Here is a 14,826-nt window from a genome sequence, read left to right as displayed (position 1 = left end):
TGCCTGTAGCTCAGGGCAGGTGGTATCAGCCCTGTGAGAGCTCCTGGGCAATCCCAGCTCCATCCAGGATCTGTGCACAGAGCAGGGCAGGAGGGGAGGGTCAGCAGCTGCCACCTCCAGATGCCAACCCTGCATCCCTGCCTCCAGCAAGAGCTGCAGCCACGTCCTGCTGTCCTTGAGATGGCACTGGGGGAGGACAGACCTGGGGCTGGCTCAGCTGGGCAGAGCCTGGTGCTGAGAACACCAGGGTTCAATCCCTGGATGAGCCAGGAGCTGGGCTGGATCCTTGTGGGCCCCTTCCAGTGCCCCTTCTGTGATTCTTCAGGGAGCAGCAGGAGGAAGGACACACAAGGTCACATTTGCTCTCCCTTGCAGACAGCTTTTCTCTGTTTTCTCTGTTCTGTTCTCTCCAACCTCTCTGTGGTTGTGTGAACAAATTGCTTTTGGGGCCAGGTTCTTGCAGCTGAGGTGTGAGCGTGTCAGAGCCCAGCACCTTTGCAGCTGATCTCACCTCCCTTGTCCCAGAGATGTCCTGGCTGAGGCAGCCACGCTGCTGGCAGGGCACAGAGCAGCCTGCCTCCTCCAAATGCCACACGTGTCTCTCCTGGCAGGCAGGTGGCACTTTCTGCTCCCCAAAACGTGGAGAGAGCTGTCCTAGAGGTGCTCATGAGATGTGCTGATGGCTCTGGGATTTCATGATTCCTCATCCTTGCCAAAGACCTGGAGCCTCCATCCCCCTCCAAGTGCTGCCTTTGTTCCCAAGAGGTGCCTCTGTCAGCTGGGAGCTGCTTCTGTCCCATCCTCCTTGATTTCCAGGCTCATCTGGGAGAGGGATCAGAGCATGCAGAGCTCTGGGTGCAGCCACCTCCCACAATATTCCCTGTAAAACCCTCTGGAGAAGTCACTGCCAGGAGCTTTTCCTTGGCCTGTGTGTTCAGAGCTTGTGGGAGAGCTTCCATGCCAGCAAAATTTGGGGTTGAGCAAAAGGAGAGGCTCACAGGGAGCAGGGAAAGAGAGACAAAGTGCAGGGGCCATTTAGGAGATATTGTGACACATAAATCAGATCAAAAAACACACAGCTGTACCCAGGCTGCATGGGGATGGATAAAATTCATGGGAATTGCACATCATCTGCCCCCAGCCTTGGGTACATGCCCAGGTTTGTCCAAACCCAAAGGAAAGCCATGAAAGCAAGGATTCAGCCAAGCTGGGGAAAGAGGGAGCCTGGCAGGAACAACCCCCAGCTCTGGACAAGCAACAAGACCTCACCATTGCCCAGCCCCTGCCACCTCTGCTCACCCCCAGAAGCACCCCAAAATGATCACAAAGGTGATGGTGGTGATTTCATGCAGCTGCAAAATGCCCTCATGGGTAGGAGGGGAAATGTGGAATTCTGAAAAGAGCCACTGCAGGTTATAAAGCCATCAAACTCCAGTGGGGAAATCCACGGAAGGGGAAGGAGGTGAAAAGAAATGGCCACAAGAAATGGACAAGAGCAAGAGAAGGAGGAGGAAAGGAAATAAAAGTCATCATCATCAGGACACAAGGACAGGACGAGAGACAGAGCTTTCCATGGGCAGATCCCCGTGGAAAAGGAGCCACCGTGTCCGTGAAATACAAAACCCAGTGCCCTCCAGCTGGAGGGGACAGCAGGTGCTGGGACTGGTTTGGCATCCCCTGGGGTGAAGGGTCCAGTTAGGAGCAGAAAACCCTGCAAGGGAAAGGGGAGAAAGGGCAGCCTTAGCGGGAGCACTGGGATCATCCCAGCCTGGAATATCTGTGCTGTGGGCAGGAGTTTGCAGAGGTAGGCAGGAAGGTTATCCTTTATCCCTGCTGTGCTGGGCTGATGTGGCCAGAAAGGTGGATTCTGTCCCCATCTGTTAAACCAGGTGGGGCAGTGACCCTGATTTCCTGGCACATATTTCCTGCTAATGGGTCATCTTTAAACCAGCTGGGGAATCATCTTCATCTTGTCCATGACCCACCCTTCATCAAGGAGGTATCACCTGCTAATGCACCATTGTTAAAAACTGGGTGTGGCAGCGATTCTTATCTCTGTGGCAATTATCTCCTGTTAATGGGACATTGTTTAAAACTGGGTGTGGCAGTGATCTTTATCACCGTGGCACATATTATCTGCTAATGGGCCATCTTTAAACCAGCTGGGGCAATCATCTATCTTTCCACAGCCCATCCTCCCTCCAGGAGATATCTCCTGTTCATGGCCAGTGAGTCCCAATGCATGACTGATAAAATTCCATCATCCCACTGGGAGATGCTCCAGCCAGGGCAGGAGCCAAGCCTTTCCTACCCAGAGAAAAACTGAGATTTGGAACATCAGAGCAGCCTTTTACACTGGATTCCACAGGAAAATTGGACCTTTCCACATCATCCCTGGACCTTCAGAGGAAACTGCACCTTGTCCAGGAGCACTGCTCCAGCTGAGCCACATCTGCCCCTGCAGGAGGATGCAGCCACCATTGAACGGGACTGTGCCACCACCCTGACTGACTGACGGGTGTCAGCTTGGATTCTGACTCTGGCAGTGTTTTGAGATTGTTCTTTGTAATACTGTATTTCTGTTTTAATTTTCCTTGTCAATTATTCCTAATCTTTGCCTGAGAGCCCCTTAATTTCATAATTATAATAATAATTTGGAGGAAGGGTTTTTACATTCTCCATTTCAAAGAGAAGCTTCTGCCTTTATTAGCAGAGACCTGTCCTTCAAACCAGGACACCTACCCACAAGTACTCTGATAGAGTCCAGACCCCGGAGTGTGATTCCTTTGAGAAAAATTCCTACCAAGCCTCAGGGATGTGGGGAAACCCACTCCAGGCACTACCCAGGGAAGAGATTTCACCCCAGGCTACCAAGGGCCAACACAAGGAGCAAGATCCATGCAGCTGCCCAGCCTTGATCCTAAATAATCCTTCTCCTCAGCCAGGGAAAATCCCACCATGACCAAGCTTAGCAAATGGCAGGACTTGGCAGAGTAGAAACAAACACGCCAAATGTCAAGATTTTTTTTTTTTTTTCCTCCTAAACTTCTGGTTGTTTTTGCAGCAGCAGGGAGAAAAATCTCTGGATCTTTCCTGAAGGGGCATGGAGAGCTGAACACCTGGAGGGAGCTGGGGAGAGTCACCCCTTCCTGTGGGTTTTTCCAGCCTGGAAACAGGCTGCAGGCAGGACCTTTTTCCTTTGGATGGCATTGTCAGCTCTGAGCACATCGGTGCAATAAATTGGGAATCTGAGAGGATTTATCCTAGAGAGGTGACAGCCATTCCAGAAACACTGCCAGAGCAAAAATCCCTCAGCCTCTGCTCTAAGTGTGCACAAAGCTTCCTTCCCCACTCCCCAGCCCAGGAGGTGACTGAGGGGTTAAGCAAAGGTGTGGACTCACTCATCCGTGTCTCTCTTGCTCTCCTCGATGAAGGCGATGGACTCGGATCTAAGGCGGTTTGTCACCTCGTACGTGCGCAGGGTGACTCCAAAAATATCCTCGTGGTACCGGCTGTCATCCTGGGGAAATGGGGCCTGTCAAGGGCTGGAGCCAGCCCCAGCACAGCCCTGCACAGTCTGGGGTCTGTCAGGAGGGGATGTGGGGCAGGGACCTGCCCAAGGTGGCACTTGGGGAAAGGGGAGCTGCTCCACGGACTGGAGCCCTCAGCTGCTGGAAATTCCTGGCAGCCCCAAGCCAGTCTGAGCACAGCCAGAGGCTCTGCTGCTCTGGCATTTGAAACCTTTCACTTACTAAAAGCATTAGAGCTCAACTAAAACCTACTTACTTACTTCTACATCTACTTTATGTGTGAGTGGCTTAATGCACTTCAATCCATCCAAAGCTTTGATTCAACCCCTGCACTCTGATTTCTCTCTGAAGAATTCAGAGTGACCCCAACTCACTGACTCCAAAGGCTCCCTTGGGGCCTGGATGGAGGTGGGGACATGGCCCAGAAGGGGAAATCCCATGGGAATCCTGCTGAGTTATCTCCCTGGGGAGAGGCAGAGCTGTTCCAGCACCCATCCATGCTCCTGTGTCCCAAACTGAGCTCGTTTAAGCTCCAGCTGCATCACCTGTGTTTGGCACAGACAGGGAGATTGTGGAGATCTGAACCCACAGAACGCCCTGATAAATTCATTTTTCTGATGGAGGGACTTTGCAGGGCCAGCCAGCCCTGCCAGGGGTGCCCAGAAGTGCTGTCCCCAGAGCTCCTCACAGCAGCCAGGTGCCCTCCCTGCACACAGGAACCTCAGGAGTGTCACCTCTGCCCGTCCCTGGGCACAGGGAGGGAGGGGCAGGCAGCAGGTGCAGTGCCCCTGGCAGGAGGTGGCGGTGGTGGCACATGGGTGACAGTGGTGGCACACAGAGGTGGTGGCACACAGAGGCGACAGTGGTGGCACACGTGACTCTAGTGGCACGCACAGGTGGCAGTGTCACCCTGCACACACAGGTGTCAGTGGTGGCACCCTGCACACACACAGGTGACACTGGTGGCACACAAATGACAGTAGTGGCACACACAGGTGGCACACACACAGGTAGCAGTGTGGCACACACACAAGTGACACTGGTGGCACACCAGTGGCACACTGGTGACACTGATGGCACACTGGTGGCACACAGGTGACAGTACTGGCACACAGGTGACACACACAGGTGATTCAGGTGGCACACAGGTGACACAGGTGACACTGATGGCACACAGGTGGCACACAGGTGACACACACAGATGACACAGGTGGCACACAGGTGACACTGATGGCACACAGGTGACACACACAGGTGACACTGATGGCACACAGGTGACACTGGTGGCACACAGGTGACAGTAGTGGCATACAGGTGGCACACACACAGGTGACACTGATGGCACACAGATGGCACACAGGTGTCAGGGCACTCACCCGTAGCTTGCTGAGGAAGGCTCCTGCCTGCTCTGCTGACAGCTGTCCCTGCTGCCTCAGGATGCTCTGCACGGCCTTCAGCACGTCCCCGGCCATGGTGACGTCCCCGCACACGTAGATGTGGCCTCCCTGCTCCTGCAGCGCCCTGAACACGGTCTGGGCCAGCTGCTCCTGCAGCACGTCCTGCACGTATTTCTGAGGGCAGGAGCAGCAGGGAGCTGGGGTTCACTCCAGTCCCTCAGCCCTGTCCTGCCTGGGGGTGGCACTGAGGTGTGACCCTCTTGGGGGGACACAGCTGTGCCCTGCAGCACCCACAGTGACAAAAAGAGATGGGGACAGCAGCAAAGCGTGGCCCTGCTCTTGCATGGGCACACCTGCCCCGTCTCTTCCATTGCCAGGAAGCTCAGGTCCCAGTGGGAATCTAGAGCAGGAATTTGCACTGGCTCTGGACCACCCCACTGGGTGACTTCCTTTCCCTTTCCCTTTCCCTTTCCCTTTCCCTTTCCCTTTCCCTTTCCCTTTCCCTTTCCCTTTCCCTTTCCCTTTCCCTTTCCCTTTCCCTTTCCCTTTCCCTTTCCCTTTCTTCCCCCTTTTTTTCCCCTTCCTTTCCTCCCTTGCCCTTTTTTTTCCCTTCCCCTTTCCTTTCTCTGTCCCTTTCCCCTTTTCTTTTTCCTTAAGTTTCCATTCACCTTCCCTTTTCCTTTTTTCCTTTCTTTTTCCTTTCCCCTTTCCTTTCCTTTTTCCCTTTCCTTTTCCTTCTCCCTTCCACCTTTCCCTTCCCCTTTCTTTCACTTTTCCCTTTCCTTTTTCCCTTTCCCTTTCCCTCCCCTCCCATTCAGGCTGGCACTGGGGTGGGGACACACCCTGGGCATTGGTGGCCAGTGGGAAGGGCCAGCCCTGCCTGTTTTGGTGACCCAGGGATGAGTGGCCAGTGGCCAAGGCAGCAGTGTGCCCATCCCTGTGGGCTCCCTGTGGGATCCCAGGGCCGTGCCCACCTTTGGTTTGTCGGGTTCCCGGGAATAGGCCGTGTAGAGCTCTCTGAAGACACCCTGGCTTTTGGCAAACAGCGTCTCCTCCTTGTAGATGTGGTCGATCCTGGACTGCCGGCAGCCAAACACCAACACCATGGGGCACGGCTTCAGCCCTGGGGACAGCAGGGAACACCATCAGCCGGGGCCACCAATGGCCACGGGCCACCTCCCCCGGGCTGCAGCAGAGCTGTGGGGACACCCCTGGCAGGTGGGACCCACCCCTGCACCCCAACACGGGATCCCAAAAGCTGTGAGCAACAGGACAGCCCCACCCAAAATCTCTGTGAGGTGAGGAAGAGGACAGCCCCACCCAAAATCTATGTGTGTGAGGTGAGGAAAAGGAAGGTTCCATGCAAATCTGTGTGAGGTGAGGAAGAGGAAGAGGAACAGGGTGGCCCCACCCAAAATCTGTGCGAGTTGAGGAAGAGGAGGATGGCCCCATCCAAAAACCTATGTGAGGTGAGGAAGAGCAGGACCCCACCCAAAATCTATGTGAGGTGAGGAAGAGGACAGCCCCACCCAAAATCTATGTGTGTGAGGTGAGGAAAAGGAAGGTTCCATGCAAATCTGTGTGAGGTGAGGAAGAGGAAGAGGAACAGGGTGGCCCCACCCAAAATCTGTGCGAGTTGAGGAAGAGGAGGATGGCCCCATCCAAAAACCTGTGTGAGGTGAGGAAGAGCAAGGCCCCATTCAGGAGGAGGAGGAAGAAGAGGAAGAGGAGGAGGAAGAAGAGGAAGAGGAGGAGGAAGAAGAGGAGGAGGAAGAAGAGGAGGAGGAGGAAGAGGAAGAGGAGGAAGAGGAGGAGGAGGAGGAAGAGGAGGAGGAGGAGGAAGAGGAGGAGGAAGAGGAGGAGGAGGAGGAGGAGGAAGGCCCCACCTTTGTGCTGAATGTCGAAGAGGCGCTGCTGCCAGAAGCTGCGGAAGGGCGCGATGCCGGTGCCGGGCCCGATGAGGATGCAGGGCACCTGCGGGTCCTGCGGCAGGTGGAACCCGGGGGCTCTGCACACACACACACACACACACAGACCTGCTGAGACAGGCAGGAGCTCCTGCTCCCTGCCCTGCCCACAGCCTGCTCACACACCTTCTGCACAGCACACCAGGCATGTGACAGTTTGTGCAGGATTTCTCTCCTAGGGGGAGCGTTTGCTCGCAAAGCCAGCCCAGCCATGGAGGGCAGAGAGTGTCACCCCCTCCTCCTCCTGGTCTGCTGTGGGTCACTCACCCTCGTACAAAGCAGGGCACCACTTCATCCGTCTGGATGCGGCTGAGCCACGAGGAGCACACTCCGTGGTGAATCGGGCCCTCTCCATCTGGGAAGGGAGGGAGGGAAGGAGCTCTGTACATGGCACATCACCCTACAACTCCATCTCTTTCCTAAAACCCTCCCTTCTGCATCCTGCACGAACACGGCCTGAGACATTTCATACTCGGCATCCGTCCTCTGTGAACTTGGAAGAGTTTGGCACTTGGATCCCTCTGGATCCCATCCCCATGACCCAGACCTGGCACAGCTGGAGCTCCACATTCCTTAGGGATCACCCAGCTCTCCTTTGGACCCTTTTTGGCAGGAGCAGCATCGTGATGCTGCCAGACACAAACCCTCCAGTGTCCTCCCTGTGTCCTGCAGAGCTCCAGGGCTGTGTCCATCCACACCAGGACCATGCTTGGACACAGCACTGCTACACAAGTTTGGCTACTGGGAATGTGGATTTGGGGGGTAATCTACTCTTGCAGCAAGCAGTGATCCCTTGGGTTTTAGCTTTTTTATTTTTCAGACTCTCTGCTGCTTAGTGTTTAACTCTAAAACTTCATGTTAAGTGTTAGTAAGTTCACAGAGGAGTGATAAAACAATTCCTTCCTAGCTGAAGAATCCAGGACAACTGGTACCTAAAAAGCAGAAACAGCAAGGGAAAGGGGAGCAAACCAGGGGGCTGAGACTCCATGGGATAATTAACCCCAATGTGCAGATGAACCAAAACTTATAAAAGTGTAAAACTCATGACTGTGATCCATGTTGGTGTAGCCCCTGCCAGCTCTCGCACTGCCCAAAGTGCCTCCTTTCAGTGAACACCTATTTTATCCCTTTCCCTCTGTCTAGTCCATTCCAGCTCAGCCCTCCCAGGCACAGCAGAAAGGCTCTGAAGGAACATCTCCCATGCAGAGACGTGGTGGGGGGACCCCTGAGCTGCTCCCCCAGCCCTGGCAGTACCTCGGGTGCGGTAGGACACCACGGCCACGGTGAGGTGCACCTCTCCCGGGTACATCTCTGGGGACGAGCTGATGGAGTAGTAGCGAGGCTGCAGGAGGGGCAGCTGGGTGAGCAGCAGCGTGGAGGGCATCTGCACCGAGGGGAACTCCTCCAGCACCTCCACAATTGTGGGGTTCTTGGACCACTTCCACTCCTCGTACTCCTGCAAGCCCTGGGAAAAAAGGCAGGGAGGAGAGAGATGTAGGATCAGCCTTTTCCAGGTATCTCAAGTGATATCCCAGCAGAGCTGGAGTGGGTGGCAGTGCACAGCATGGGATGGAAATGCCCTGGCTGGGCTGATTGTCCCTTGCAGAACCTGGGGCTTGGGCTCTTTACCTTGCTCAGGACCTGCAGACGTTTCTTCTCCTTGTCACTGGTGGCCAGCAGAGCGAACTGCTGCAGCAGCAGTGGGGTGGGAGGGGTGGTGATGTCCAGGTAGTACTTGAAGGCCTGGAAGATGGTGCAGGGTGGGACACGGTTCTCATCTGTCCAGTTGCTGATGACACCTGCCAGAAGGCAATCCAGAACAAGCCTGATCAGCTCAGCAGCAGGGCCAGGGTGGCAAATCCTGGTTTTCATCCCCCTCTGAGACACTAGATTAGAGGTTTCCATCTCCAGCTACAGCATGCATGGCAGCAGGGAACCAGACTTATCCCTGAAATACGGTGTTGGCATGGCCCCTCATGATCCCTTAATTCTTTTTCCCAGTCCCTTTCTAAGGGAATATAACACCTTTAATTTTCCCATGGAGTATCTTCCCCAGGGCCCTGCCCACCCTTCCAACCCTTGCTCCACATCTCAAGTGCAGGCTCTGGACAGAGCAGGGATGAAGGAGTTGCTCCCCATCCAAGTGAAAATAACTTTCCTGGGGCCACCCACTTCCCTGAGGAGCTCCAAGCACTGCAGGAGAGAGGCCACCTGTACTCCCTGGTTACCTAGAGCAGTGTTCCTCTCTTCCAGCAGCTCCACCTTCACCAGCTGGTTGGTTGGAGGGGCATCCTCAAGCCTGTCTATGAGGGCATTGACCAAGTCCTCGTGGTTCCCTGGGAACACCCCCAGGTGGTCCCCGGGCAAGTACTGCAGCCCCTGGTGCCCGTTGGTGTGCAGGCGCAGGAAAATCGTCAGGCGGCTGCCAGGGAAGGAGGAAGAGCAGGAAAAAGTGTTTTGGGGGATCCTTCAGGGTGTCACTGAGCCCTGGCCTCAGGAGCTGCTGGTGCCCTGGACAGTGCTGGTGGCACAGCCAAGCTGTGGTGGCCGTGTCACCAAGGTCACAGCAGTGAGAAGGGACAGCCCTGATTCACCCTCAGGGACTTTTATTTAAAAGGGGAAAACCAATTTAATCTCTTGCTCAGCAATTTTATCCCTCCTTTGCTGCCACTCCAGCCAGCTCCCCATCCCATGGGCTGAGGGAGGGACCAGCAGGAATTTCACTGTGCATGGGGGTCAGGAACACCCTTCACTGGCTGCCAGTCCTACTCATGGTGTGCACAAAGGTGGGTTCCATGGACACCCAGGGCTGTTGGTGACACTGTTTTGGGTGCCCCAGGTGTGTGCTCAGCTTCCAGGACAGCAGCCTCTCTCACCTGGACTTGGGGCTCTGCAGGTTCTGGCGTGTGAGGAGCCGGGCTGCATAGACACGCTTTTTGTGGATGCTGTAAAGTCCTGAGGAGGAAAAGAGCCAGGGAAGGGATTCAGCAGAGCACAGCCAAGGACTTCTGGCTTTTGTAGGGTAATTGTGGGTTCAACCCTTCAGAGCAGAGCTGACCACAGAAGTTTGACCTCCCTCCTGCAAGCCCAAGGGATGGCAAACCCCAGAGGTGACCCCAGCACGTGTTTTTAGTGACTCCAAAAGCACCTCCATGAGACTCAGGGCTCCTGTTGCTGCCAGGGCCACCTGGCTGGCAGGAGGTTTTGGGAAGGTTTTGGGAAGGTTTTGGGAAGGAAGAGCATAGCTGGTGCAGCAGATCCTGCACTGCAGGAGCTGTGCTCAGGGCCAGGTGTCCGTGGGCTGCACCTGCCCTCGCTCCGCAGCGCTCGGTGGAGCAGCACTGGGCAAAATCAGCTTGGAAACATCCCAAGGTTCCAGCTCCTCCCTTCAAAAACAGGGTCAGGAGGAGGGAGAGCACATCATGTCCAAACATCTCTGTTACAGACACAGACAGGGACTGGCCAGAGGGGCCTGGGACTGTCACAGGCTGCTCCCAGGGCAGGGAATGGGGGGAAAAGCAGGGCTGGAACTCTGGGAACTTAACAGAGACAAAAAACAGGGTTTGGTCCCTTTACCACTGTGTCTTCTCTATCTGCCCACAGCCAGAGCCCTGCAGGGGAGCCTGTCTGTACCTTGTGTGAGCTCTGGGGCCTCGGCCACGTAGGTGAGGCGGAATTTGCTCCTCTTCCAGCTGCGGTCGTTGCTGATCAGGGAGTTGTTGGCTTTCTCGATGTTGACGTCGTCCCCCACGCAGAACACGTCGCAGGCTGCCTGCAGCACACACCAGGCCCTCAGGCACCTCCCTGACCCCACTGATCCCACCCCACATGGAGAAGGAGCTCCTAAAAGTGTAGGGAGCACGGGCACAGCTCGTGGTGTTGTTGGGAAGCAGGGAAAAAAGCAGCCTTGAAGCCTTGAGGTTCTCAGACTGCTCCAGGAACAAGAAATTGTAACAATGATTAAACACCTGCTGGAGACATGATGTTTTACACAAAGCATGTTTTCAAAGAGGTGTTGCCTTCAATAAGTCTTTTCTATTTTATATTGCATGAACTAACCTATATATAAGTGCAGTGTTTCTTTAAATAAAGCTCTCTTTTGCTTCTCCATTACACAAAGAACTATGTTGCATTATGCTTTCTGCCACTCCTATAGCCAAATTAGCATCGTGGTGCTCTTCTTCCCAGGTATCTGGGATGACACAGGAATTTGGTGACCTTTTGGTGGTCAGCATAAGCCACAGCATCAGCTCCCCCTTCTTCATTGTGGGCTGGGATGCTGCTGGAGCATCCCGGGGAGGGAAAGCTGGGCTCAGATCCGGCTCTAACCCCTGTCCTTCTCCTCCCTGCTACACCAGGTTACCTTGAAGACCTTCTTGGCCCATGTCCTGAAGGATTCCTCCTGGCCGCAGAGCTCATCCCCCTCTCCCATGCGGAGGATCCTCTCCCCGCCCAGCTCCTCCAGCAGCGTGTCCACGGCGCGGGCGAAGGCGCAGAAGTGCGGGTACGCCCGGGAGCCCAGCCCGAACACCGAGAACCTGAGGGGACAGGGCCCGGCTGGCAGGGACACTGCACACCCCTAACCCTGCCCCACACCCCCCACAGCAGTCTGCACCTCCCCAGAACGCTCGGGTGTGGAGGGCAGAGCCGGGGTCTGTCCCCCCGCCCCGTCCCCTTTACCTGACGTTGGCCAGGGGCCCCGTGCTCTCAAAGTTGTCCCTGGAGTCGGGGCCATCGCTGGAGGATTTCCGTGCGTCCGAGTAGGAGGAGACACTGTTGAACCGCACCTTGTAGCTCCTGTGGACAGCGACAGCACCCGGGGTTGCAGCGGGGTCACCGCACCTGGCTCCGAGCTCGGAGGGGACCCAACCCAAACCACAGCTCGGGGCTCACAATTCCACCACTGGGAAGGGCAGAGGAATGTGATCCCTCCGTGGTAAAGCCATAGAAGCCCCTCTGCATTCCCCAGCTGTACCTTGTCACCCCCTTGTCACTGTCATGGTCCTTGTCACCCCCTTGTCACTGTCATGGTCCTTGTCACCCCCTTGTCACTGTCTTGGTCCTTGTCACCTCCTTGTCACTGTGCTGGCCACCACGTTGTCCCCTATGACGCAAAGCTGCCAGCCCCTTTGGCTTTACCTGCCCTTCCCTGGCAGCACACAATGTATGTGTGTGTGTCTGAAGAGATATTCTGAAGGTTTATTCATTCATAGGAGGTGGGAAATTAAAAAAAAATAAAACAAAAAATGGAGTGAGAGAAGAAGGGATGAGGAGGGGGAAGGGGAGCAAGGGGGGAAAAAAAAATCTGACAACAGCAGAAGTATTTCTGAATTGAACCATCTCCCAAAATTGCTCCACACAAGAGTTTCTAAATTTACAGTCAGAGCAGTGAGCAGTGGTGTGTGCATGAGTCACAGCACAGCTCAGAGAGCACAGCCCCGAGCCGAGTGACAGCCGGGTCACAGAGCCCCAGTGCCACCTCTGCTCCTGCCTGCCCTCACCTGCAGCTGTCCTGCCTCTCCACCTGCTCCAGCCCACTGCTGGCCCTGGCCATGGCCTCACCCTGGCTAGCCCAGCGCAGGGAGCCTCCCTCCCTCCCTCCCCAGCCTGAGATGCTCAAAGCTCATCTTCCATTGGGAGGGATTTTCTGCAATCCCAGACTCTGCTCAGCGCAGCAAAACCCTCTGGATTAGATGGACACAAAGCCCAAATTCCCCAGGTGGGTGCTGGGCCCAAGGCTGGGACAGCAGCTGGAATGGGAAGGTCCTTGTGCTGTGGAATGGAGAGCTTTGGAAAACCCTTGGAAAACTCTTGCTGTAAGATGTGAGGAGCCAAATATCAACCCCAGCAGAGCCTCAGGGCTGTGGGCAGAGAGCTGTGGCCACAAAGCCCTGACAGGATCCTGTGCAGGGATTTAGAGAGGCCACCCTGCCCTGAGGGGGCTCAGCATCCCCTGGGATGCAAGGACAGGAACTGCTCTCTCCAGCTCTCTTTTGCCAGGCTGACACTCTCCCTCTTCCCCTGAGTCTCCTCCAGGTCTGCTTTCCTCATTGCAGAATGTTTTTTGTGTGTTTGATGTCAGCAAAGTCCTGGATATTGGCTGGGGCAACCCCAAAAACAGTTGGCCCAGAGCAGCTGTGGCTGCCCCTGGATCCCTGGCAGTGTCCCAGGCCAGGCTGGACATTGGGGTTGAGCACCCTGGGACAGTGGGAGGTGTCCCTGTTTGGCTCTCAGAAATTCCTTCAATTACACTTGGAGGTATCTGGGACAGCAAGGTTGAGCTCAGGGGTTTTTAAACTCCTGAAATCTGCCTGAGGGGTCAAAGAGAAGATCCTTGGGGTGAAAAACACATGTGGAATGCCCCTTGTCCACCACAGGGCACATCCTGCTTTGTCACTGTCCCCTTTCAGGCAGAGGCCATCGGGAAGCTGATGGGTTTTCAGCCCTGCAGGGATGCACAGCAAGGAGAGCACCTGGGGCTGCAGCTCTGCCGTGTCTGTCACCACCCCACAGCCCCAGTGACACTGAGCCAGGGGGCTGGAGCTGCCCTGCAGCCCTGGCCAGGCTGCTCCATCCTTAATTAAGGAGCAGCCCTGTGCCAGTTGTTAGCTCAGGGGACATTCCAGGGCACAGCAGTGTCCCAGTTCTGGGAAATATTTCATTCTTCAGAGCTAAAATAAGAGGAGACCCTGCATGATTATTCTCACTGCCCTCCTTTCCCAGCCCCTGGGATGTGCAGGGAGATGCTCAAAGCTCATCTTCCCCTGAAGGGGGATTTTCTACAATCCCACATTCGGTCTCCAGGGTACCGGTTACAAACATCACAGGATTATCACAGCTCTTATTTTCCCTAGAAATCTTTTCACACCATGCATGGAGCTAAATCTGGTTCTCAAGCCCTCCCCCACCTACATCTGCAAGGCTGGGAGCTCCCTTCTACCTCCAACCATTACTATTTTAGTGCCCCCTGAACAGGCTCTGGCTCTCAGAATCAACGATTTTGGGGGAAATTCCTACTTTTATCTGTTTTCTAAAATAGATTCCTGCCTCTTCAAGATGAAGAGAGAAGCTTTAAAGTGTCATCCCAGGGAATTACAAGCTGGGATCCACAGGCACCCCTGACTCTGTGCTTTTGTCCTTCCTGGGACTCCACTCTCTCCATTCCCTGGCTCTCCAGGCAGGTCCCAATCCTGGATATTTGCAAATGAGGAATCTGCCTGAGGATTTCCCACTCTCTTTTGGGAAACCTGTGCTGCATGCTAGAGTTTGGACTGGGAGGGGAAAGGGTTGGAGTGCTCTTACTTCCTCTCCTCCAGGTTGGAGTTGGGATTCTTCATCTCCATTAATGCACAGCCAAATTTCTGCAGAAAAAGAATAAAAGAAGTCCATCAGCTTTGGCAGGTTTTGCAGGAAAGCAAGCCCTGAGCACAGCCTGCTCACTGTTCCCAGCTAGGGAACTGTCCCACGCCAGGGGACTGTCACCTTCTGGTGACACTGGTGCCACAGGATGAATTCACAATGGATTGTCTCCTGGCAGGGACTCAGGAGATAGCACCTGGGGCTGGTTTGGGTCACTGCAGCTCAGCCTGAAGCAGAAGAGGACACTGCTGGCCCTGTCCCACTGCTGTCCCCTCCTGCTGCCCTACCTCTCCGTTCTCAGGGGGGTCCCCGTTGCCAAAGGTGCTGGTCACCACCAGGACCATGGTCTCGTGCTCCAGGTGCACGATGTCATACTCGTCCATGGACATCACCTGGGAGCACAGAGAGGTTACAGAGAGCTGGGAGCCTCCAGGGCAGGCTCCAGCACCCCTGGGGATGGCAGCAGCACATCCCTGCTGAGATCCCTGCATGGGAACAGTGACACGGGCAACGCTGGAGCTGCCACCCCAGGGGCCACAGACAAATCAATGCTGCAATGGCTGCAGGAAATCA

General features: G+C 55.2%; 1 protein-coding gene across 1 annotated transcript in view; it reads right to left on the bottom strand.

Annotated features, from left to right (window-relative positions):
* Positions 1 to 315: 315 nt before the first annotated feature.
* Positions 316 to 14,826, bottom strand: part of NOS1 (nitric oxide synthase 1) — a 55,749-nt gene continuing 41,238 nt past the window's right edge. Inside the window, exons 15-29 of the mRNA XM_079322757.1 lie at positions 14,541 to 14,645; positions 14,197 to 14,255; positions 11,575 to 11,691; positions 11,258 to 11,432; positions 10,528 to 10,666; positions 9,771 to 9,849; positions 9,123 to 9,316; positions 8,524 to 8,693; positions 8,149 to 8,359; positions 7,162 to 7,249; positions 6,814 to 6,935; positions 5,902 to 6,050; positions 4,907 to 5,101; positions 3,402 to 3,520; positions 316 to 1,711 (exon numbers count right to left, since the gene is read on the bottom strand). Coding sequence (XP_079178883.1) covers positions 1,696 to 1,711; positions 3,402 to 3,520; positions 4,907 to 5,101; positions 5,902 to 6,050; positions 6,814 to 6,935; positions 7,162 to 7,249; positions 8,149 to 8,359; positions 8,524 to 8,693; positions 9,123 to 9,316; positions 9,771 to 9,849; positions 10,528 to 10,666; positions 11,258 to 11,432; positions 11,575 to 11,691; positions 14,197 to 14,255; positions 14,541 to 14,645 — 1,938 coding nt within the window. The 3' untranslated portion in view covers positions 316 to 1,695. The remainder of the gene's footprint in view (positions 1,712 to 3,401; positions 3,521 to 4,906; positions 5,102 to 5,901; positions 6,051 to 6,813; positions 6,936 to 7,161; positions 7,250 to 8,148; positions 8,360 to 8,523; positions 8,694 to 9,122; positions 9,317 to 9,770; positions 9,850 to 10,527; positions 10,667 to 11,257; positions 11,433 to 11,574; positions 11,692 to 14,196; positions 14,256 to 14,540; positions 14,646 to 14,826) is intronic.

Source organism: Erithacus rubecula (genome assembly GCF_903797595.1).
Source record: "Erithacus rubecula genome assembly, chromosome: 19".
In the NCBI taxonomy this organism is placed as follows: Eukaryota; Metazoa; Chordata; class Aves; order Passeriformes; family Muscicapidae; genus Erithacus; species Erithacus rubecula.
Note: the sequence above shows the minus strand (reverse complement) of the source record. Positions and strands in the feature narration are given on the sequence as shown.